We start from the raw sequence: 25811 nt of genomic DNA on the forward strand, positions 1-25811 counted from the left end.
AAAAACGATATGGAAATGGCTAAGAGGAATAAAATATACATGTTATATGTGTCGACCTACAACAGGTTTTACTTTGTCCTACATTGATTCATTCCACAGTATTCTACCAGAGACAGCTGTCATCGTATAATTTCACGATTCATGACGTTGGTACTGGAATCCACCGTAAATTTGTGGGATGAATCCACCGCAAGGAGAGGTTCAGCCGAAATAGTTTCCTGTCTGCTTAAATTTGTGACGCACAACTGTGATACGCTTGAAAAGGTATGGAATGAAAACTGATTGTTTGGTCTGACCGCTGTGTCGGGCACAACAACAACTGGAGAGTTTTAGCGCTTTATTTCTATCTGATCAGCTGCAAGTATTTTACAGAAATACATCAGAACTTTTATGTTCGAGTCACAGTTTCCTACCTTGTGACAGGGATTTTGCAGTCATCGAGAAAAGAAAGAGTCAAAAGTTATGGTTCCTTCAGAATGGAAGCACGTCATTGCTGAGGCCTTTGTCGATCCTTCAAAACTGACCATTCACGAGATGATTGTGGAAGACTTCAAGGACATAGGATCCCGGCTGCTTTGAAAATTACCGATGTACTTTGGTTGAAGCTGTGTAGTGACGATCCTCGAGGTTTAAGTAAGCGCCGTACCCACAATGTGCTTCGCCCATGGGAAACACACTGTATTGTAAAGCATGGTTGTGAACATCAAATAAAAAATTGTCCATTGCCTTCTGAATTCCGGTTGCTCTATAACGGGACACTGAAAGTTCATAAGGAGAAGAAAAGGGATCTATTGGACATGACGAAATATATGGAACCAAAATACAGGCAGTTTTATGAAAACCTGCAGTGTGACAACTGACTATAATGTACTAGATTTGAGCCGAAACTTGATAAACTAATGTTTTATTTTAAGATCAAGCAATTCAGTTTACAATAAATATTATTTAGTATCTTGTTTTAAATCTCTTACTTACTATTTTTGGATTCTAGACACCTTATAATTACAGCAGAGCACTGGCTGATCTGGAATAACACTGTATATCCATTGCCATACAGCGTTATTCCATTTTAAAACTTAATTATTTTTGAAAAATCTGTGCTTAGTGCAATTTTAAAAACCAGAAATTAGTATTTTCCACAGTCTGTATGCACAAACAATACATATCTGCTATTACATTATTATATCATATTAATTCTCTGGAACTAACAGTTTTTGTCAATTTCCCAACAACTGCAAAATGTGCCATACAGCATTATTCGTGCACATGCTTCATATGTTGACATTTATATATTCATTCTAGGTTGTATGGTTATGTAATATGAAACCAATTACAGCCTGACAATATATTGCAATCTGGGCCATAATTTTCAGTAACATTTCAGATATTATGATTATTATGACAGATCATGAAATTAATGAAACTCCTGTCCAATAATATTCAGAAATGAGCAAAAAATTACAGATTTGAAGAAATCTGATTTGATCCATTATAAATGGTTTTTGAAAGCCTGCAACTGTAGAAACAATAGGTTTGTTTATAAATAAATCTATTATTAGAATTGTCAAAGTTTTCTCAAGACTTATGAATTTAAGTGTGTTTAGTTAACACTGACTTTAGCAACAAAAGAACCAGGAATGTTTCAACTTACACCTGTAGGTGAGCTTAGATGCCATTTAAAATGAAGAATAAACAGTTTTATTAGTCAAAGATATTAAAACAGTGATTTTTTTTCTTTTTGTGGAATTGCCTCTGCCACCTATCAACGTACTTGTTTCTCCACTCTTCTACTAGCTGCTACTACAACAGCAATCAGCTACAGAAGTCCAGAAATTTTAATAACTTTTACACTGGTTTCTCCCATTTCTGTTAAAAGCAAGAAAGTCCTTTTGATCCATAGAACTGTTGTACTTGCACCCAAGATAAAATGAATCTGACATCTTTGTATTCATTGTTGTCACTGGACTCCTTTCCATAAGTACTTTACAAGGTAGTAATATATTCTTACATTTTACCTGTCATAAATATATAAATTTAAATGTTATACAAACAAAAAACAAACAGTTTCTTTTTTAAATTGTAAATAACAACACTACAGTAGTGGTTTCACTTTAAGCCTGTACGACTCCCGAGGCATCCACTGATGTGACTTTTGTTGTCGAATGCAGCTGAATATACTACAAATTTTCGCAAAATCAGATGAAAGGTTATTTACGAAGAACCAACCTTCATTCAGTTCATTCATTCAATTGATTTCCAGACAAAGATATCAGTTTGGTTACCTACTTTCAATGGAATATTTTCCATCATCTATCACTAACAAAGATTAGAGGGGAGGATCAATACCTAGCTAATAATGAACCACATGTTGGGAGAAATAAGAATATGACTTTATTTTGGTAGTGAGGAAGAGGGGAATGGGTTAAGAGCTTTAAGTACTTACAGTTAGCATTTTCATTCTATCTATGAATCTGCATGGTATTCTGACTGTAAACTTCCCATAATTTCCACATTTGAGTGCAGAACATTTTCAAAAGTGAAAGAATGAAATAACAGTCGAAGAGAATAATATGTGAAATCTATCAAGACTCCAAAAAAGTACAGAAGATGAGACGTGGAAAGACTGTGGAATACATACATGCATTGTTTACACTAGTCATTGAGGTTCTTTATCAAGTATTCAGTGTTCTTGTAGAGAAAGGAAACTTAATGTGAAAGACAGTTGTGATCTATTGCTAATTGTAGAAAAGCAGCGAGATTTGATGTTGAGGCTTATGGTACAAATCACTGCTATATAAATGGAAATTAACTTTAAAAGAAACTCTTTATAAACTTGTTATCTGCATTAGTCAGGTTGGTGGACTGCACAAGTGAGCACTCTATCATCGAGATCTGGCTTCAGCTGTACAGAGTCCTTTGCTTGTTTCCATCAGTTTCTCATCCTAGACCCTCTCGTTTCTTACTATTCATGATTTGTGAGAGACTACAGCAAACATCTTTCCATGATTTTGTGTGTCATGGTTAGAATTTTACATAATTCAATATCTGTGCATAGAAATTACTTTTTTCTTTCAAATTGACCATAAACTTAAAAAGAAAACCCACAGAATAATATATATCAAACCTTCATGTAAATTATAGTGTCTGTTCCATATCCATCACAGGAAAGCAGCATCAAATCCCCATGGAAATACCTCGCATACAGACGAGAAATTGGGAGACCATAACCGTAACCTAGAAAAAGTTCAATTATGACTCAATTTTGATGGTGGAGAGTGACAGAAAATTTAAATTGCTTAATAAATTGCTACTTCACATAAATTTTGAAATTACAGCATCTACGCTGATTGGTCATTGGCATGAACTTACTGTGAAAATTACATTAATACAGAAGATAAGCTTACAAAGGATCTGTCACTTAAAATTTACTTTGAAGCACTATCCAGCTTGTAGAAACTACATAGCCTCTCATTTATTATCCAGTTGGGGGCGAAAATATCTGTGCAGAACGGTCTCAAAATGGCCATTCATATGCTCATATTATTTCAGTTTTTACTGAACAGGTAGTTATGTCATTTCATATTTTTAACTTATCATAAATACAAACCTCTCATTCAGTAGATGGCTCATGGTTCAATTTGGCTGATTGATTGTTAACAGTAAGCACATATTTAGTATTAGATACACCAAAATAACTCATGTAGAAATGGTAAAGAATTAACTCCCACTATAATAGAGAATCCGAGTGCTGCTTCTTCTTCAGAGCACAATTCATTAGCTGGGGTATCAGGTTCCAAGTCTCATCTGAACATGTCCATTTCACTGAACTTGGTGCTCCACTGTATGCATTACACATACATTATGTTATCATTTAATCTGTCCATCGAACTTTTCAGAGACCAGTCGTGTTCTAAAGTACCTACATTTCTGTCTTGTCACTCATCTCAGTTTCTTTATTTCTTTTTAACATTTTAACCAGCATCCTAGTCAAGCTTCACGCTCATTTGGAAGAAACATCATTTTACATACTTATGCAGTTACCACTGAACTGTCTACAGAGGATATGCACAATGATCACTTGGAACAATTTACAATAGCCCCCAAGCTATATACTTTTGTATATGATTAATTTCCACTGCATTCAGTGCATCCCACAACACTTCAAAATCACTCACTTTTTTTTATTTTTTTCTGCAAGCAATTTGAAATAGTTAAACACATTAATGGTCTCTCACTTACAGCAGCTCTGCAGTCAAAGAAGGTTCATTTTGATAGACATTATTATGCTCTTCTGTGACTTAAGATTGACACTGTTCAGCATGTAAATCCCCAGTTACTGCATTTCATGAATTCAGTATCTTATAGTGGTGAAAACACATCCTCATCTTTCTACACTCCCTTCTTTTTAAGTGACTTCGTTGCAATGTACTGGCAATACACTCAGATTTCACAAGCTGCAAAAAAAATGCAATTCTCATAATAAGATAGATCACTTCAGAATTTTTGAGCATTTATTTGCATCATGAGGGAGAAAGAATTAATTTGCTCCTCCAGCAAGAAGTATGGTATCCAAAATGGACACAGATTCTGCATTAAAGTGTGGTCTTACAGAAAGGTGTGAACTGCAGGTTCAGAGAGGACCACAGGGTTCTCTATCTATTTGTATGTCACACTTCAGTCCTCCTACAGTAGTAAGACTAATGAAAACTGTTAATCTCAGTAGGATGCATCTTCAATATGATGATGAAACTGCTCCCCTAGAAAATGTCTGCTGATTAAACACGGTCTGAAAAATTGTACAGCAAGTTGATCATATTCTTTCTTGATTTCATTGTAACACCCCCAAGACCAACAAATTAAATGCTATAGCAATACTGTTTGAAACTGCTTAAGCCCTTGGCTATAATGCATATGGACAATGTCTTGAAAAGAGGTTATAAGATTAACAACATCAAAAGTATGACAAGGGTAATGGAATGCAGTCAAATTAAATCAGGTGATGCTGATATAATTAGATTACTAAATGAGATACTAAACATAGCCAAGTTTTGTTACTTGGACAGTAAAGGAAAAGATGATGGCCCAGGTAGTGAAGAGGATATAGAATGCATGCCGACAATGGAAAGAAAAGGGCTTCTGAAAAATAGAAATTTGTTAACATCAAATATAAACTTATGAGTTTAGGAGACATTTCTAAAGTGATGGTAATGAAATGAGTATGATAAACAGTTAATGAAATAAGAGAATACAAGCTTCTGAAATGTGGTATTATAGATGAATGATGAAGATTAGGTAGGTAGATCAGGCAATTAATGAAGAAGCACTGAACTGAATTGAGGATAAAATAAATTTATGACACAACTTGAGTAAAAGAAGAGGTTAGTGAATACAATACATCTTGGGCATCAAAAAATAATGAATTAGGGAATGGTAGGAATTTGAGTGGTAAAAATTGTACCAGAAGACCATTGTTTGACTACAGGAAGCAACTTCTAATGGATGTAGGTTGCTGTAGTTATGCAGAGATGAAGAGGTTTACACAGAATAGACAGCAAGGAGAGCTGCACAAAACCAGTGCTCACACTGAAAACAACAGCAACTACCAGCAGATCTAAAGATGCACAGAATAATGTTTGTGATTTGTCCACTGGGAGCCTTGCAGTGCAAACCTTCAAAGTGTCCATACTATTGCAAAACATGCAGTTTATTACCATACATCACTTACATATGGTACATATTACCTGAAGTAAATCAGTTCTGTGACTTGCTAATTTTAAAAGTATTTTTGCCTCATACATACTCTTCTGAGAGTGTGGAAAGTGACAGAGCAGCAAATTAAGGAGCTTGAAACAGCACCACCCTTGAAAGAACAGCACTACTGTAGGCAGAGCCACTTCACTAACTGTCACTTGAGTGAAATCAAAGTCATTCACCAACAATAAATGTTTCCTCCAATTCCAGTCTCACTGCTTCATGTCAAGCTCTACTTTGCTACATCCTTCAGTCTCCCTTTCGGCATGAAACTCTACCTGTTCCAGCAAATGACTTACTTTTCTTTCCTCTTGAACTGCCTATGTACTCTGTATGAAAAAATTCAGAAGGATGATATTCCCAGTTACTTCACACCTGTTTTTACCTACATAGTAATCACTTTATCTATAAAATGCCCTTTTTTATCTTACAAATTACAATACACACAAGTTTTATTAAAAAGTACCATTTACAATATCAACACTATGCACTGATGAATCAGGCCATTGTTGACCATCTGGTTAATAATGCATTGGTCCACATTTGGAATGCAATACAGCAGCGATTCTGCATGATGTGGATTTTACGTGCTTGATAGGCTTCCATAGTTACATGGCACAAGATGCCTATGCACAAGTCACACAGTTTCTGTAAATTAAGGGCCAGTGGTTTGTGGGCATGGACCTGGTCCCTGATAGCGTCCCAGATGTGTTCCATCGGGTTCAGATCAGACAAATTTGGTAGCCAAGGCATTAATGATACTTCACTATCATGCTCCTCAAATCATTGCAGTGTGATTTTGGTCTAGTGAGATGGACAGTTATCCTGCTGGAAGATGCTATCTCCATTGGGGAAACATCAATCATTGAGGGAGGCAGATGTTTTGCAATAATGCTCACATAGCCCAAAGCTGTCATCATGCCTTTGATTACTATCACATATCATATTTACAGCAGTTGTTCATTTGGATGATGACATATCTTGGCACAGTTGTAACCTGGCATAACAAGAAAAGTGATTCATGTGACCAGGCAACATGTTTTCACCTACAGTCCAATCTCGATGAGCCCGTGCCCACTGCAATCTTAACTGATGATGTCATTGAGTCAACATGGGTGCATGTAGGTGTCATCTGCTGCAGTTCCTGAAGTTCAAAAATGTGCACTGAATGGTGTGTATTGAAACACTTTTGTCTGAACCAGCACTGTACTCTGTCATCAGACCTGCTACAGAGTGCCACCAACCCTGCTTTATGGAGAGGGCAAGCCTACGATCTCCATGTTCTGTGATGAGGCTTGGATGTCCCAACATCTTGTCACCTGCTCATGCTTTCACCATTATTCAAACACTTTACCAAATGCTCATGACAGTAACACGAGAACAGCCAACCAGTTTTGCTGTTTGCACGATGCTCACTCACAGGGTCCAGGATATAACAATCTCCGTCCCTTGTCAAAGTCACTAATGTCCATGGATTTCTCCCTCTGTAGCCTGTATCATCACTACAATGATTCCCAACTCATCTGTGCTCTGCATATATACCTTTCTTATTGCTTCATGTGCCTGTAACACTACCAAGCATCATTAAATCTTCCGGTGGGCAGCTGCCATAATGTTTTGAATCATCATTGTACAACATAGCACTATATAGTGAAGACAAGTGAGAAACAAAATTCTGGACACTGCATTTTTCTTTTTAAATAATATTGTATCAGTACTCACTATTTTACAAAACACACATCTGATTTTGATGGACTGATGTCCACATTAGATGATTTGTTTTAACACAGAAGTTTGAATAATTATACTCTGAAACATAAACAGGGATGTGCAAATGGAATACAACAAAATTTAATATTTTCCCTTCCTTGCACAAATTGTACTTTACCTGCAAGGGGTACAGTGTGAGCATCAGATTTGGGTGGCTGTGGAGCTGTGGAGTACATGTAATGAAACAACTGATCAGTTGCACTTCGGGGAATTCCACCACCTTTGTCTGAAACCTGAAACAGAATTAAAGACATGGAACAAAAATCACAAATTGAAACCCTAGTAGAACATAGTTTTTTTTTCTTCACTTTTGAGGGGATGTTTCTGATCTTTTGTCAGTATTCGTAATACCATATTCAATAGTTCTGGAATAATTTGTGACATTCTTCTTAACAAAGTAGTTGTACAACTCTAAATAATTCTGTGTTGGGGAGAAACAGAAATGTTCATCTTTCAGGAGACAGTTAACCTGTATCTGTATTTTTGATTGTGCTTCAATAATAAACCTACTTCCAATATAAAGTGATGAATTGAATTGACAGCTCAGTTATAATATCTGGTAAACAAGCCTGATGCCTACATGAACGTATATTCATCTTACGCCTTCATATAGATATGGTTAATTCTTTTCATTTCTCTCTTTTTTTTTCAGCAATTCATCTACATGCCAATATTGGTGGCTTTTCATTCTGTACACACGTCAAATGATCCAACAGTGATAGATAACCAGCCACAGTTACATTTCTGCCTTTCTAAGCAGTATATGATGATTATGACCAGATAATCTTAAAATACAGTGATCAACACCTAACCATCTGACAAAATAGTATTTAGCATTCAGAGCACATTTTCAGTATCAGAAAAGATTCAAAAACCCAATCTACAGGTTGGACAATATGTTGTTTCTAGTTAGATGAAAAAGAATCTGCTTTGTTGTATATTTGAAAAAAATGCAGTTCTAGAGAATGTTGATAAAAGTGAAATTTGGTGAAAGTTTAATGGTAATTTTTTTTAGCTAACTTCATTGTACAGAGACTTGAAGTCAGGATCTTTCAGCTGATCTTGAATGGTTCCAGGGATAAATTACTCATTATGCTAAAAGTTTGAGATGTTAATAAACTCACAAGAAGATTCTCTTATTGATTATGTTGATACTTTATCATTATGATTTTAAAGATTTTATTATTTATTTTTGTAAAGTGGTTGTTGTTTATAAAAGACTTTTTGCAGATAATCAAGAGAATTGTTTACTGAAGCTTATGTTGTAACTAATGGGCACAAAATATTTACTAAAGATGCCATACACATTTTCACTTTTAAAGCTAGCAACTAATCCTCTTTTCTGGTTCCACCAGTCTTCTGCTCCACTAAATCACATCCTGATTTTATTTTGTTTCCTGACGGGACTATATATTCGCACAATGTACAGTAGGCCCTCAACTACCCAGCTCATGACTGACTGGCATCCATTCTATCAGCCTGCTTAATGCAGTCTACCTAATTAATATCATAATACTTCTCTGTGATAAAATGAGGATTAATTTATTGTATGTATCTTATGGTTTCTCCAGCTGCATATCAGATGTCCATGCATGCATTGTTAAACTGTGGTTTTGTGTGGTCATTTATGTTTCAATTTAACTGTTTGAAAATGGTGATAAATGAAAAGAACTTGGAGTGACTATGGATTTGAAACTACATGCCTTTACTGCAACTCGATTCTGGGTTATCAGCCAAAACTATTGCTTTGGAGTTGGATAGGAAAAGTGCAATTGGATACTAGAAGAAAAAATGTACAGAAATTGAAAACTGGTGTGCTCCCCAAGCTAGTGGAAATGGAATAAAAGTAAGGAAGACAATGCTGAAAGATAAGCACAAAGAAGTTGAGGAAGCTTCATTTTTGTGGCATAAAAATTTAAGGAAAAGGAAAAATAAACTGCAGGAAAAAGTGTTGCAATTTCAGAAGCAAATAGAATGAGAATATTCAGCCAGTGATTAATGGCTGGATCAGTGGTAAAAACAAATTGGTATCTGCCAGATTACCATTAATGGAGAGGCTTGATCTGCTGACAAGGAAGCTGTGCCATTATTTAAAGACACTCCTTCACATTTAATTGACAAGGAGGGAATTACTGGTGGATAGATGTACAGCTGCAATGAGAGTGGTTTAAATTACAAGATGATGTGTACAAAAACATTTTCTTCAAAAAAGGAAGCTGCGGCACCCAGATAAAAGAAAAGTAAGGAATGAATTACTATACTGGCTTGCAGTAAAACAACTGGCAACCACAAGCTTAGCCTTCCATTAATAAGAAAATAACAGAAAACTAGAGCTTTCAAAAGTCTCAAATATCAGCTCATCAAAAGAAAGCATGGATGAATTCAGAAACCTTTAAAACCTGGTGCCAAAACGAGTTTTCACCAGCTGTAGAGAAACATCTGAAAGACAACAGTTCACCGATGAAAGCTTTGCTGCTTCTTCGTAATGCACCTTTGCATCCTGGCAGTGATGTAGTCACAGATGGAGTTATCAAAGCTTTACTTTTACTACCAAATGTAGGTGCTCTTTGTCAGCTGATGGAGAAGGGCATCCTTTAAATGCTAAAGAAGATATATCACCACCATCTCCTCAGTTCATTGATATTAGCAATATATATGGCTGAATACAGGAAGGCTGTAGAACTATTCTGAAGAGGACTTACTTGCTAGATGTCATAAGATGGCTGGCCACATCATGGGAAGAGATTCTGAAGATATCACTTGTAAGGTCTAGGAAAATTCTTTTAGGCCATGAAAGTGGACATTTTAACTTCAAATGCATGTGTGACTCAGACGTAAAATATGTAAACAATGATACTGTTTTGTTGCTCAAAAATGTATTGGGCTGTGAGGACATCGAAGCTGAGGATGTCATGGAATGTGTTACAAATGATGAAGATAAGTAAATAACTGGCAATGACATTGTGGAAATGGTGATGCAGGGGGGAGCAACCAAAGGGGAGGAGAAATCTCATTCCACATCCAGAAGGGTTCAAGATGACTGAGGCAGTGTTGCAGTACATTAGTGAGCAGGAGGAAGCAACATCAGCTGACAACATCTGCTTGTGTAAGTCGAGGGATTTTGCAGCATGGAAGAGGGTAAAATGATGGAAATTGTCATCTACTCAAAGACTTTTTTAAAACCTCAAACCTATATGTTTCATCTTTTTGTCGGGCCTGGCTTTTCACATGTGCATAATCATACACTCATACTTTACAATACAGATAGTTTTATGTTTCCTGTAATAATTTTTGATGGCTGCAGTATGCACATAACAAATACTTACAACTACCACATATTAAGTAAGAAATAAGGAAATGAAATCAAAATAATCTTTATGTTAGGCTGCATCATATTTCTTCAAAGAACTGATCTTTCAAACTCTCTGCTGGCATCTTCTTCTGGATTTTGTAGTGTCCACTGTAGACGCAACACTGTCAAGAGACCAGTATTGCTTTCTCTTATAAAGGGGAGTTTTCCTGTACTTGTGCTGGAGGAGTGGTATTACTGGGTAAAAATCTTGGTCTACTATCGGTGGGCCATTGTCACTGGATAGTAAGATAAGTTTTTCTGTGTGCATGTCAGAAGGGGGCTATTGGCTAAACTCCCTGTGGCTACCATTGATGGGCCAAAGTCAATGATTAGAAATGGATTTTTCCTGGCCAAAGTCAATGATTAGAAATGGATTTTTCCTGTACTTACGCTGGAGAAGATTTATTGGTTAAAATTCCTCCTGCTGCTATTGGTGGGCCCACATCATTGGCTAGAAGGGAAACAGGCAGAACAGGAGAGGGGGAATATTATTGCCTTTAGAGGTGGCTTCCAGGGTGCTGTTTGTACTGCTCGGACGCTGGGGCAGCACATTCACTTCCTTGATGGCAGGGAGCCATGATACCAGAAGCCTATAGGCACCCTGTCTATTGAAGTTACATGCGTTCTTAGACATTTCAATCACTTCTTGGACTTTTCTTCTATAAATGTTGGTTTCCTGAGCCAGTACATGTACCTTAATGAAATCAGTGTCCACTACTGCCAATTTCATACTTTTTTTCAGCCACATGTGGCATTAGTGTTCCTTAATACATTCTTTAACAATCCTTTCCATTTTGCCTACATACACTCTGCCACAGCCACACATCATTTCATACATGCCCCTGTGACTACCAAAGGCGGAGTCACATGTGAAACAACACATGTCATACACCAGCTGTTATGTAAACACTGTTCAGCCTTTTACATCAGCATGACTACCATGAAATTATCAATTAGGATGAATGGGCATAGGCAGAGGGTATACACTGGCAACACGCAATATACTGTTGCAGAGAACGTGCTACAACATGACAATCGTGACCTTGGCACCTGTTTCACCACACGTGCCATCTGGATTCTTCACCCAGACATTAGTTTCTCAAAACTCCACAGGTAGGAACCAATTGCTACAACATGTCCTTGGTTCTCGCCACCCACCTGGCCTTAATTTACGTTAATTTCTTCTGTCTCAGCATTTATTCACAGTAACTCCTCTTTTCTTCACTCCATTTTAGTTTTCTACATCTTTCATTGACTTGCCCATGTATTTTTTGCCGCCCCCTCCCACTTCTGTTATGTACAATGCACTTAGCTTTTCACTCTTATTAACTCATGAATGATGTTTAAGCAGTAATCTCTGTATTCCACCTTTAAGCTCTCACATTTTAAAATCTCATTCAATGCACTCCCCAACAATCAGTCTTTCCTCCTCATCCCGTGTGGTAAGTCTCCCTGACCCACAGTCTACCCAATTTCCTAGACCACTCCGGTTCTTTTCCTTCACCCCTCTTCCTTCCCCTTGAATCCCTCTACCTGAAGAAGGAGCTACTGGCTCTGAAAGCTTGCCTAATTACAACTATCTTTTGTGTATGTGTTCTGTCACCACTTGGTGAGTAGATTTTTTACCTATCCAATTAAATTATTTTGTCAAAAATTGAATATACTGGGTGAGTCATGTAAGACATATCACCCCTTTTATTTTGTGAATGGTTTCAGATATCAAAACAAGATTTTGAGTAAATGATAATACACTAAGGGGCATGTACTTTGGTATATGACATAGAGCCTTAATTGTCGTATTGAGATATTGAACTGAGTCTGATTTTTTAAATAGAATGATACATTTTTTTAACAGCTTCCAAAAGTGCTTGAAAAGGTAAGTACAGTGATATAATGCTTGTTAATGTTGAGGCTGAAGTTCATTGCAAAAGACTCTCAGAAATATTGTAAAATAGAAAGACAAGTCAGCTGGAATTGGCTATTGCATTTTGAACATGCTTGTGCCAGGCTATGTCATTGTATCAAGTCTTTTAACTGCAGAAATAATAGGAACAGTATCAACTATTGGCAGGTAATTTCTGCTTAAACATTCCTTGCATGCAGACATGTACACCAATGGGGAGAAATTAGACATGTTACTTTCATTTTGTGAATAGTTGCACAAAACATATTGCCAAGGAATGTGAGATCAGACATCAGCTCCCAAAATTTTCGCAATAGAGTTTCACAAGAATTACACCATCTTTCATTCAAGGATTCCCATTTAATTCCTCAAGCATTTATCTTAACTTTTATATGAATTATACCATCCTCTTATGATCCTATTGGTTCATTTCTGAACTTTTTTGATGTCTATTGTCATGTGGATGCCAAATGCTGGAACAGTATTGTAAATTTGGTTGCATTACAATCTTCTAATGCTACTTTCTATACAGATGCACTGCACTGTCCTGAATCTTTCCAATAAATCCAGATCTCCCATTCACTTTCCCCAATACTAATTTTACGTGTTCATTCCCTTCCATATCTTATCCAGTATTACACAATGTGACAAGCTCAAGATTTTCACCATTAATCTTCCAATTTGATACTATCAGGTCCTTTTGTTTTGTTATATACATTGTTTTGTATCTATCCACACTGCCATTCATCACACTGACCAAAATTTTGCCAAAATCTTCTTGCATTTCCTTATGATCATTTAGTGACTATATTTTCCTGTAGACAACAGACTCATCAGCAAACCATCTTATTGCACTGCAGATCCTAACTAATAAATCATGTTTGCCCCTGCTCCATCACCTTTTAAGTTTTTTCTCTATAGGGTGGATAGCTGAAGTGAGGTCACATACTGCAGTTCCACATATTGGCTGATCCACAAGAACACCACCAATGTGAGACCTACAAAGAATTGTAAATTCTTAGTCACTTTTGTGACAGTTAGAATGTGCCACCCCCTATCAATGACAACTGAGTACAAGCCATTAACTACACTATAAAATACCATTAATGTCTAAGCAAGCCAACTTCACAAGAACATTATTTTCATTTTTAAATCTAGTCATCAGATTTAATAACATTTTTAGCACCATTATAAAATACACAGTGTACCTACACATCTTTAACTTTGCTTCCAAAACAGAACAGTATAAAACTGTATACACAATACTGTTACTTGGTATGTATGCATTTACAAAATTGAAGCTTCACCCTAATTGCTTACTTATGTTCCAGTTTTTCAGTTACATCTGACACCTCCAAACTCACACACAGTTCAGTCTCTACAGTCAGCAGAGGAAAAACAGGAGATAAATGGTAAGAGACAGAGTCAATATATCGGATTATATCCTGTGGCATTTTTCCATCATCCTGTCTGGAGTTACAGTATATCTAATTTTTGAAAAAGATTTATGTCAGAAAATACAATATTCTAAATAACCAAAACGCTCATCTCTTCAGTCATTTATATCTCTCACCTTGTCCATAAAAGCACAGATACACATCAACTTTTCACAAAAGTTACTTATTTCATATCTGGATCAAAAACTATTGTCTGTCTGTGTCTATTTATATAATTATGTATCTCTACATATATTGATTAAAGCAATAAAAAAAGAACTGATGATGAATAGTAACCGACATTGTAGCAGTAAAATAAATGTCATAGTCTATGAAAAATGAAACATTAAAATCAACTAAAAGAAATTTAAAGAAAATTCATTTCCAACACTTGTAGTTCTCCTTTTACACAACGATGAATATATTACCTTCACACACACATCTTCTCTCCCAAGCACAATGTTGACCTCTATGGGTGGATAGTTTTCACTGTTTCCATGGAATTCCATGATTGCTCTCATTGAATTCTTGAAGAGCTCAAACAGCATGTGGAAAAGATGTGATGGGACATAGATGATTCTTATGGGAGCATTCATCTCAAGAGCTGTGAAATATATAAACAAATATAAAGTATTAATGATCTGTAACAATATTCAAAACATGCCTTAGGAACTAGTACTCAGGTAGTTGACTTGGTGTGGAGTGTATACAAGGGTCTGATAGCTTAAGAGACCTCAAAGTATTAATTTAAGTTCCAAACTGACACCCTCACAGATGAGACTAATAAAACGCAAGTGATTAGCAGCCAAAGAACTCGCAACAAATTGCTGGAGTTTGAAGCACTCCCAAAACACAGTGGAGCTCACATAATAGTACATACAGAAAGTTGGTTAAACCCCAGAAACAATTTCAATGAGATTTTTGTGATAAATATAAGTGTGTGTTAAATAGATAGGCTAATGTCAAATGGAGGTGGAGTAATGAACAGTAGACAAGAAACTCAGATCCACTAAATAGAAAGAGAAGCTACATGTGAGATTTTTTTGGTAAGTCTCAGAGTGAAGGGTGGGCATAAACGCATAATTTGATTTTTTACTAACCAACAGACTCATGCCAAAAGTAGCCAAAAACCTAAGAGGAAAGTTAAGCTTGCTAGTATGTATGTTTCCCAATAATATGACAAGCATTCAATAAGTAATGTGACACTTCTGTTTTGGTCAATTTCAGTTGGAGAAAAAAAGAGGAATTTGTTATGAGAGAACATAGAATATTCCCATTTCAGCCCCTACAGTATCATGAAGTTCTGATAGGTGGTGGTACTATATGTAGCCTTCAAAATGGTGCCTGTAATGGAGGTGTGTTCCAAGCAGAGAGCTGTCATTGAGTTTCTTCTAGCAGAAAATCATAGCATTTCAGATACTTCTAGGGGTTTGCAGAATGTCTATGGGGACCTGGCAATGAACAAAAGCATAATGAGTCATTGGGCAAGGCACCAGTCATCATCACAACAAGGTCGTGCAAACCAGTCCGATCTGCCGTGTGCCAGCCAGGCACGCACAGCTGTGACTCCTGCATGTTGGAATGAGTGGCCACTCTCATTCAAGGTGATTAACATATCACAATCAACCACTTCACTGCGCAATGTGACATCTCTGTTGGTAGTGCTGACACACTCATCCATCATTTGGTGTACTCATAGGAGTGTGCCCACAGGGTTCTTCACTGCCTAACAGAAGATCATAAAGAGCAACAAAGGACCATCTGTACAGAACTGCATGCATGTATGTGTATGATGATGAGGTTATTGATGCAGCAATATGTTGGCTCCCAATGGTGACCAGTAAAGTAGTACCATGCAGGCGTAGGCCTTTCCAGTACGGTGATGTAAGTCCATTGCACTGAACAGAGATTATGTTGAAAAATAGATTTTGTAGCGAAAAGAGTGGGGAATAATATGGTGTATTGGAATCCTGAATAAAACTAATCTGCTTTCAGAAAAAATTGTTGCATTACTTATTGAATGTCCTTCGTATCATGAATGGAGGGGACTTTAATAATCCAATATTTGATTGAGATAGTTGTAGTTTTGTAAGTGTTGAACATGACAAGACATCCTGAGAAACAATGCTAAACACTTTCTCTGGGAACCACCTGGAACAGGTAGTTTGGAAGGCCAATCAGGGAACAAAGTATTACATTTAATGGCAACAAATAAAGTTCATCTGTTTGAGGATGTCCGCAACTAAAACCAGTAGCCACAATATTATAAAAAGGGTAGTTGCTACTCACCATATAGTGGAGTTGCTAAGTCACAGATAAAGATACTGTCAGACAACAAAAATACTGTCAAACAAAGCTTTTGGCCAAAGAGGTCTTCATCATAATAGGAAAAAAAAAAAAAAAAAAAAAAAAAAAAAAAAACAACACACACACACACACACACACACACACACACACACAAACACACACACACACACACACACACACACACACACACACACACACACACACACACACGCAAACGCGCGGGCGCGCGAAACCCAATGTAATGAAGGGTTGTTTGGTTGAAAGCTTTGTTTCACAGTCTTTTGTTGTACCTGTCCGCAACCCAGCATCTCCATTACATGGTGAGTATCAACTATTCTTTTCATAATACTGTCATTATTCCAGCCTGGAATTTCCATTGCTTTAAAAACAGTAGTTAGAGTGATATGATCAGTAAACTAGATAGAGAGAGAATAGTGTCATATCTCAAGAACAACTCAAAACATTTTGCTCTGGATAGGAATATGGGGAGAAACTTAGGAGAACTTTTGTTTGTTTTGTTTTAGGGTGCAAAAACAACTATGGTTATATGCCTCCGTATCAGAACCATAGAACACAAAGACAGAAAAGGAGTAGAGGTATCTACATGTAAAGCACAACTGATGGAAGGAAAGACAGCTAAAAACAGGGCCTTCCTCTTGGAGAAAGGTCCATAAAATACACCATACAGACAACAGAGGTCCAGAACTAAAGAGTAAATGTCCTTCACCATATTGCCACAATGTATAAGAAATAAAATGCAGTCAACAGCACGTATGTTCATAACTCAGTTGGAAAAAATAAATTAGAATGCAAGTGGTTAAAAAATGGGCATTCCATCAGGAAATGGCAAACTGTCAGAGGTTGACGGCAATAAGCACAAAGTGGTGGGGGTTCACCACTTAACATATGGTGATGGCTAAAACGGCATTGTCCAATGTGCAACCTAGCCAAAATGATCTCTGCATGCTGAGTGCGTCGAGAGGAGGTCAGCCAAGGTGCTGGGAGAGGTGTAATTCCTCAGAGCTTGTTCCCATGAAGGGAGGACCAGTGGTGATGCCAAAGTGACACCACCTGCTGACAGACGGCAACACAGAGATAACTGGAGAGAGTGGAAGAACTAGTGGACTGAGGTACGAGGACTGCAGCCATGGCAGCAGTGTCAGTCACCTCGTTTCCTGTCAGACCAGTGTTCCCATCGATCCACATCACAGTGGCTTCATCAAGAGTGAGCAAGAGAAAGCTTTCCTGGACCCATTGTATTAAGAAATGGATGGTGTACAGCAGAAAGAGTCTCTGAAGGGCACTGCAAGTGTCAGAGCAAATGACACAATTGAAAAGTCTGTGTCACCAGCTGTACTGTGAGGCCTTATATAGGGCAAAGAGCTCCACTGAAAAGACTAAGCAGTGTTCCAGAAGCAGATACCAAAAATTATCACTGACAGTGACAAAAGTACACCCAACACCATGGTCAGTCCAAGAGCCATCAATGTACACAAAGCTACTATTGCGAAATTCTGTGCGATGGTCTTGAAACTTACAGTGATAGATCAAGTCTGAAGTACTGTCCTTAGTGAGCGAATGAAGCCCAAGGGGAACATAGGTCATGACACAAAGCCAAGGTGGTGAAGGGTTAACACCCATCGGGAAAGTGGCAAATAGCACAAAGTTAAGCTGCCGGAGCAGTAGCTGAAAGCAAACTTCATGAGGTAACAGAAGAGGGACGCACCCCATACTGGTGACCAAAGGAGTCGTCAAAGAAGCAGGCATAGATGGGTGGTCAGGCGTGGCAGACAAACAACATGTGTATCTGCCAATTAGGCCATCTTGTTGGTATGACAGCAGTAGTTTGGCAGCTACTGCAGACAGACTCTCAACCAGGCTAGTGTAAAAGGCACCAGTGGCCAAATGGAGGCCACGATGGTGGATTGTGTTGAGATGGCGCAAGATGGGAGGACATGCAGATGCATAAATGAAACATCCATAGTCTAGTCTGGAATGGGCAAGGGATCGCTACAAATGGATGAGCGTGGTCTGATCCACTTCCGAGGAAGTACCACTAAGGACACATTGGCCATAGAGGGATTGGGTATAGTGCGCAGCCAGGTAAGACACACGGGAGGACCAAGAAAGTTTCCTATCAAGCATGGGCCCCAATGAGCCACTGGAATTTTGTGGTTTCAACAAGTGGAAGAGCAACAGGCCCAAGATGTAAAGATGGTGGAAGAAATCCATTGTGCTGCCAGAAATTCATACAAACAGTTTTGTCAGTGGAACAATGAAAGCAATTGCTCCATGAGTAAAGATGATTGATACAATGCTGAAGACACTGCTCAAGGAGACAAGCCCATGAAGAACTGCAACAGATCACAAAATCATCCACAGAAAGGGAGCCAGAGATGTCTGTGGGAGACAGGCCATAATAGGACCAATGGCGACAGCAAAGTGGAGGATGCCCAAGACAGAACCCTGAGGCACTCTGTTTTCCTGGATAAAGGTGTCTGACAAGGCAGAACCCAAACATACCTTGAAAACTCTGTCTCCTAAAAAACCCTGAAGGAAATGTGGCAGGTGGCCTCAGAAGCCCCATGTGTAGGGAGTATGGATGATACCAAAAATTGTGGGACTCTAGCCACCATACCAGCCGGGAATGAATCATACATTCCATCACCTTGCAAACACAGCTGGTGAGAGAAATGGGGCAGTAGCTAGAAGGAAGGTGTGTCCCCTTACCGGGCTTAGGTAGGGGTATGACAGTGGCTTCATGCCAGTGTCTGGGAAATGTGTCCTCTGTCCAGACATGATTGTACACATGAAGGACAAAGTTCTTGCTCACAAGAGATAGGTGGTGCAACATCTGAATTTGAACATTGTTTGGCCCTGGGGCAGAGGATCAGAATGAAGTGAGAGCACGATCTAGCTCCCTCATAGTGGAAGCAGCATTGTAGCACTCATGATTGTGAGAAGACAAGGGTATCAACTCAGCCCCCTCCATATGTTTCCAATGGAGGAAGGTAGGGTGATAGTAGGTGGAGCTCGAAATCTCTGCAAAATAGCAACCCAAGGTGTTAGAGATAGCAATAGGGTCCACTATGACAGCATCTGCTGCAGTCAGGCTGGAAATTGAGGAATGGACCCTGGTCCCAGAGAACTGTCAGAGGTTAGCCCACACGACGGAAGAGAGTGGGGCTGTTAAATGAACTACTAAAGGAAATCCAGATAGCTTTTTTGCTATCCCAAAGACTATGACAACATTGCACACACAACTATTTATAACAAATGCAGTTCGCCATCATAGGGTGACGGTTAAAAATGCAGAGAGCACATTTCAACACATGAATTGTGTCATGGCATGCCTCAGTCCACCAAAGGATTTGGACATGGCACGGTAAAAACGATGTGTGAGGAATGTTCTGTGGCAGTAAGGATGATGTTTGTAAGCTATTCTACCTGGTCACTAAAACTGGAGAAAGTTTTTTGTCAAAGGTTGCCAGATAGGAGTAAAGCCTCCAGTTGGCCTTAGAAAGCTGCCATTCACGTTTGCACAGGTGGGGTAGGAGTCAGCAAATGGATAGCACACAGAAAATAGTCACTTGAGTATGTGTCAGAGAGAATAGACCACTCAAGGCAACATGAAAGCTGGGCAGGGCAGAAGGAGAGGTGTAAATGGGAATAGGTTTGGTCTGCATGGAGTCAGAAAGGAACATGGGTGCTGCAGTGTTAAGGCAGGTGAGATTTAGTTGATTGAGGTGGTCAGCCAAGACAGCACTTCTCAGAAACGTGCAAATTAAAGTCACCCAGTATGATTCTTACACAGATGCAAAGATGATTAAAAGAGATAGTAGTGTCTACGGTGTTGAAAAACCAGTAACATTGCTAAAACTGAACAAAGCTCTAGGCTCAATGGATTCCATATCAGTAACTATGTATGATTTGCAACTGAGTTAACCCCTCTTTTGACCATAATATATGATAGATTCCTCAAACAGAAAACTGTTCCCTACAGTTGAAAGACAGCACAGGTCACACCTGACTGCAAGAAAGGTAGCAGAAGCGATCCATAAAACTACTGTACAATATTTTACAATCTCTTTATTGTAGAATCTTAGAACATATACTGAGCTCAAGCATAATAAGGTATCTTTAATAAAATAATATGCTCCATGCCAATCAGCATGGATTCTGAAAACATTGATAATGTAAAACTCATGCACACATATCTCATGTGACATCCTGAAGACCAGGGATTCGGGCAATCTGATAGGTGCAGCATTTCTTAACTACCAAAAAGCATTCAGTTCAGTACTACACCAATGCTTATTAGCCAAAGAAAGAACATACAGGTTATCAAGCAAAATTTGTGACTGTATTGACACAGTATGTCATCTAGAATGAGGAGATATTCATGGACACAGAAACAACTTCATGCATTCCCCTACAAGTGAATTGGGACCCTTGCTGTTCATGATGTATATCAATGAGTAAACAACATTAATAATAGCCTCAGACTCTTTGGAGACGATGTAGTTATCTATAATATAGTACTGTCTGAAAGAAAGCTCCACAAATTTTCTGTCCGTTCTTAATGTTTGTTGTTGTGGTCTTCATTCCTGAGACTGGTTTGATGCAGCTCTCCATGCTACTCTATCCTGTGCAAGCTTCTTCATCTCCCAGTACCTACAGCAGCCTATATCCTTCTGAATCTGCTTAATGTATTCATCTCTTGGTCTCACTCTACGATTTTTACCCTCCACGCACTACCCTCCAATGCTAAATTTGTGATCCCTTGATGCTTCAGAACATGGCCTACCAACCGGTCCCTTCTTCTTGTCAAGTTGTGCCACAAACTCCTCTTCTCCCCTATTCTATTCAATACCTCCTCATTAGTTATGTGATCTACCCATCTAATCTTCAGCATTCTTCTGTAGCACAACATTTCAAAAGCTTCTATTCTCTTCTTGTGTCAACTATTTATCGTCCATGTTTCACTTCCATACATGGCTACATTCCATACAAATACTTTCAGAAAGGACTTCCTGACATTTAAATATATACTCGATGTTAACAAATTTCTCTTCTTCAGAAATGCTTTCCTTGCCATTGCCAGTCTACATTTTATATCCTCTCTACTTCGACCATCATCAGTTATTTTGCTCCCCAAATAGGAAAACTCCTTTACTACTTTAAGTGTCTCATTTCCTAATCTAATTCCCTCAGCATCACCTGATTTAATTCGACTACATTCCATTATCCTCGTTTTGCTTTTGTTGATGTTCATCTTATACCCTCCTTTCAAGACACTGTCCATTCCATTCAACTGCTCTTCCAAGTCCTTTGCTGTCTTTGACAGAATTACAATGTCATCGGCGAACCTCAAAGTTTTTATTTCTTCTCCATGAATTTTAATACCTACTCCAAATTTTTCTTTTGTTTCCTTTATTGCTTGCTCAATGTACAGATTGAATAACATCGGGGATAGGCTACAACCCTGTCTCACTCCCTTCCCAACCACTGCTTCCCTTTCATGCCCCTCAACTCTTATAACTGCCATCTGCTTTCTGTACAAATTGTGAATAGCCTTTCTCTCCCTGTATTTTACCCCTGCCACCTTCAGAATTTGAAAGAGAGTATTCCAATCAACATTGTCAAAAGCTTTCTCTAAGTCTACAAATGCTAGAAACGTAGGTTTACCTTTCCTTAATCTTTCTTCTAAGATAAGTCGTAAGGTCAGTATTGCCTCACGTGTTCCAACATTTCTACGGAATCCAAACTGATCTTCCCCGAGGTTGGCTTCAATAAGTTTATCCATTTGTCTGTAAAGAATTCACGTTAGTATTTTGCAGCTGTGACTTATTAAACTGATAGTTCGGTAATTTTCACATCTGTCAACACCTGATTTCTTTGGGATTGGAATTATTATATTCTTCTTGAAGTCTGAGGGAATTTCACCTGTCTCATACATCTTGCTCACCAGATAGTAGAGTTTTGTCAGGACTGGCTCTCCCAAGGCTGTCAGCAGTTCTAATGGAATGTTGTCTACTCCAGGGGCCTTGTTTCGTCTCAGATCTTTCAGTGCTCTGTCAAACTCTTCACGCAGTATCATATTTCCCATTTTATCTTCATCTACATCCTCTTCCATTTTCATAATATTGTCCTCAAGTACATCGCCCTTGTATAAACCCTCTATATACTCCTTCCACCTTTCTGCTTTCCCTTCTTTGCTTAGAACTGGTTTTCCATCTGAGCTCTTGATATTCATGCAAGTGGTACTCCTTTCTCCAAAGGTCTCTTTAATTTTCCTGTAGGCAGTATCTATCTTCCAGAATGAGATTTTCACTCTGCAGTGGAGTGTGCGCTGATATGAAACTTCCTGGCAGATTAAAACTGTGTGCCCGACCGAGACTCAAACTCGGGACCTTTGCCTTGCAAAGGTCCCGAGTTCGAGTCTCGGTCGGGCACACAGTTTTAATCTGCCAGGAAGTTTAGTATCTATCTTACCTCTAATGAGATAAGCCTCTACATCCTTACATTTGTCCTGTAGCCATCCCTGCTTAGCCATTTTGCACTTCCTGTCGATCTCATTTTTGAGACGTTTGTATTCCTTTTTGCCTGCTTCATTTACTGCATTTTTATGTTTTCTCCTTTCATCAGTTAAATTCAATGTTTCTTCTGTTACCCAAGGGTTTCTGCTAACCCTCGTCTTTTTACCTATTTGATCCTCTGCTGCCTTCACTATTTGATCCCTCAAAGCTACCCATTCTTCTTCTACTGTATTTCTTTCCCCCATTCCTGTCAATTGTTCCCTTATGCTCTCCCTGAAACTATGTACAACCTCTAGTTCTTTCAGTTTATCCAGGTCCCATCTCCTTAAATTCCCACCTTTTTGCAGTTTCCTCAGCTTCAATCTGTTCTTAATAAGATTTCAAAATGCTGCAAAGATTGGCAACTTACTTTAAACATAAGAAATGTAAAATTGTTCACTTCACAAAATGCAGAATAGTACAAGGTGCTTTCAAGTTATAATGACTAATTTTATTTATTGCAAACTAATCACACGAAAATTTTGAAACACCATGATTCCATGGCTGCTGAAAACATTTATTTAGGCATCTGCTTTGACCACTGGAAAATCACTGATGCAACAGCAGCATGGCTAGTGCATGCGCATCCACAGAGAGTACCTTTCATCATTGGAAACAGACAAAAGTCACTAGGAACCAGTTCAGGTGAGAAGGGAACATGAGAAATCACTTCAGAGTTGTCATGAAGAAACTGCAGCATTGCGTTCATCCAGTGTGCTGGTACATTGTCTTGGTGCAGTCTTTTCTGACCATTTTTCATGCAATGCTCGAAGGAACTTGTTCTTCAAAACATCTGGGTAGGATGCACCTGTCACCATACTGCCATTTGGAACATAACGAGCAAGTATTATGCCATTACTGCCTCAGAATATGGCCACCATCATTTTTTCAGCACTGGTCCTTACCCATTTTTTTCCTTTTTTTTGTGGTGGTTGTGTGTGTAAATGTGTGTTTCCATTAGACAAACAGGCACTCCAATTTTGAGACTGCTGTCTCATCCATTGTCCCAACTGATGAAAAGGAAGTCCCACTCATGCTGTCATCTTGCATCAACATTACCTGGCAACATGCCACATGCACAGCCTTGTGGTCATCTATTGGCACACACCTGGAGGTCACTTTTAGCATTTTACGTCTTCATGCAGGTTTATGTCTTCATGCAGGACTGTGTGCACAGGCCCCAATGGAAATGTCAATTTTGGAGGTGATGTGATCCACACTCATTCAGCAATCCTCCAAAACAACTTTCTACATTCACTTGACTATATTGTCAGACCAGCAAGCCTGAGATTGTCTTGTTTGCTGCCACATGATTTTCCACCTTCTTTGAACTGTTGCACCCATCAGCACCAATAACACACATCCATGACATCATCACCACATGTCTTACTCAGCTGGTGAGGAATTCGAATCAGTGTCACACCACACAAATGGAGAAAATGAATGATTACACACTGTTCTTGTAGTGAAATGCTGCCACTTTAAATATCAAAACAGTCCTCACTCTCATTGCTGCCACTAGAGTTCTGTGTATTGTATGCTTCTGCCATCTCTGTCACATATTCCCAATATGTATATGCATATTTTAAAACTAACCAGCTGTTTCCATCTGTTACCAGTCCTCTGAAAACATCTTGAGGTGTTATACGTTGCATGCACCTTGTAGCATCCTACCACTAAAACATCGGTGAGTCACAGCTGGAATGCAGACAATTCATACAAATATATGGGTGCAACAATTTGTATGGATATGGAAGGGAATGATCACATAAGCTAGTTGTAAAGCAGGTGGCAAACTTCAGTTTGTTGATAGGAAATTGGGAAAATTCAATCACTCTGCCAGGGAAACTGTTTAGAAAACTCCCCTGTGATCTATACTCTGATATTTCTGAAGTGTGAAGGATCAATATCAAATAGAACTAACACAAGATATTGAATGGCTACAGAGAAGGGCAGCATGAATGGCCACAGGTTTGATTGACCCACAGGAAAGCTTCACAGAGATTGTGAAGAACCTGAACTGGCACACACTTGATAACATATTACAGAAAACCTACTTACAAAGTTCCAGGAAACAGTTTTATGTGAAGAATCTAGAACATACAATTCCCTACATATCACTCCTATAGGGGGCACAAAAACAAGATTAAACTATTTACAATGTGCTTCATGAGTTTAAGGAATCATTCTTCCCATCCTCTGTATGCAAAAGCAATGAAGAGAAGCCCTAATAAGTGACATTATGCAAAGTACCCTCTGCCATGTATTTTGCAGTAGTTTCTGGAGTATAGATGTAGATGCAGACATAGACGCAGATGTAATAGTTTCCGAACGAACTGTGTACTGGAGGATTAGAACAATTTTTGTGTATGCCTTGTGTACAGCAGTATGTATCCCACACATGGCAATGCAGAGATGGGCCTGTGTATTGTGGAGTCAGCAACATCAGGATCAAACTATGAATTTAGCAATGAATGTGCTCATCATAAAAGAATAACAATTCAGTTTGCAGAACAACTTTTACTGCATATTCATTTCGCTAGAAATCAGTCATACAATCACATGAATTTAGTAGAATAAGACAAGTTTGATGATAGTAGAAACAGCGTGCTGAAAAGCAATGTGTTGGGGTGGTGTACAGAGCTAAATATCTTCACTAGCAGTTGGGTGAATTTTTTAACACCTGAAGGTGCAGAAATGATGTAAGTCTCCAT

The 25811-nt window shown here is 38.5% G+C and overlaps 1 protein-coding gene across 1 annotated transcript in view; it reads right to left on the bottom strand.

Moving 5' to 3' along the window:
• The window catches only part of LOC126470181 (pyruvate dehydrogenase (acetyl-transferring) kinase, mitochondrial), a 375871-nt gene that overhangs the window by 8601 nt on the left and 341459 nt on the right, over positions 1-25811 (bottom strand). Inside the window, exons 5-7 of the mRNA XM_050097837.1 lie at positions 14641-14816; positions 7640-7754; positions 3125-3234 (exon numbers count right to left, since the gene is read on the bottom strand). Coding sequence (XP_049953794.1) covers positions 3125-3234; positions 7640-7754; positions 14641-14816 — 401 coding nt within the window. The remainder of the gene's footprint in view (positions 1-3124; positions 3235-7639; positions 7755-14640; positions 14817-25811) is intronic.

This window comes from Schistocerca serialis, chromosome 3 (assembly GCF_023864345.2).
Source record: "Schistocerca serialis cubense isolate TAMUIC-IGC-003099 chromosome 3, iqSchSeri2.2, whole genome shotgun sequence".
NCBI classification, from domain to species: domain Eukaryota; kingdom Metazoa; phylum Arthropoda; class Insecta; order Orthoptera; family Acrididae; genus Schistocerca; species Schistocerca serialis.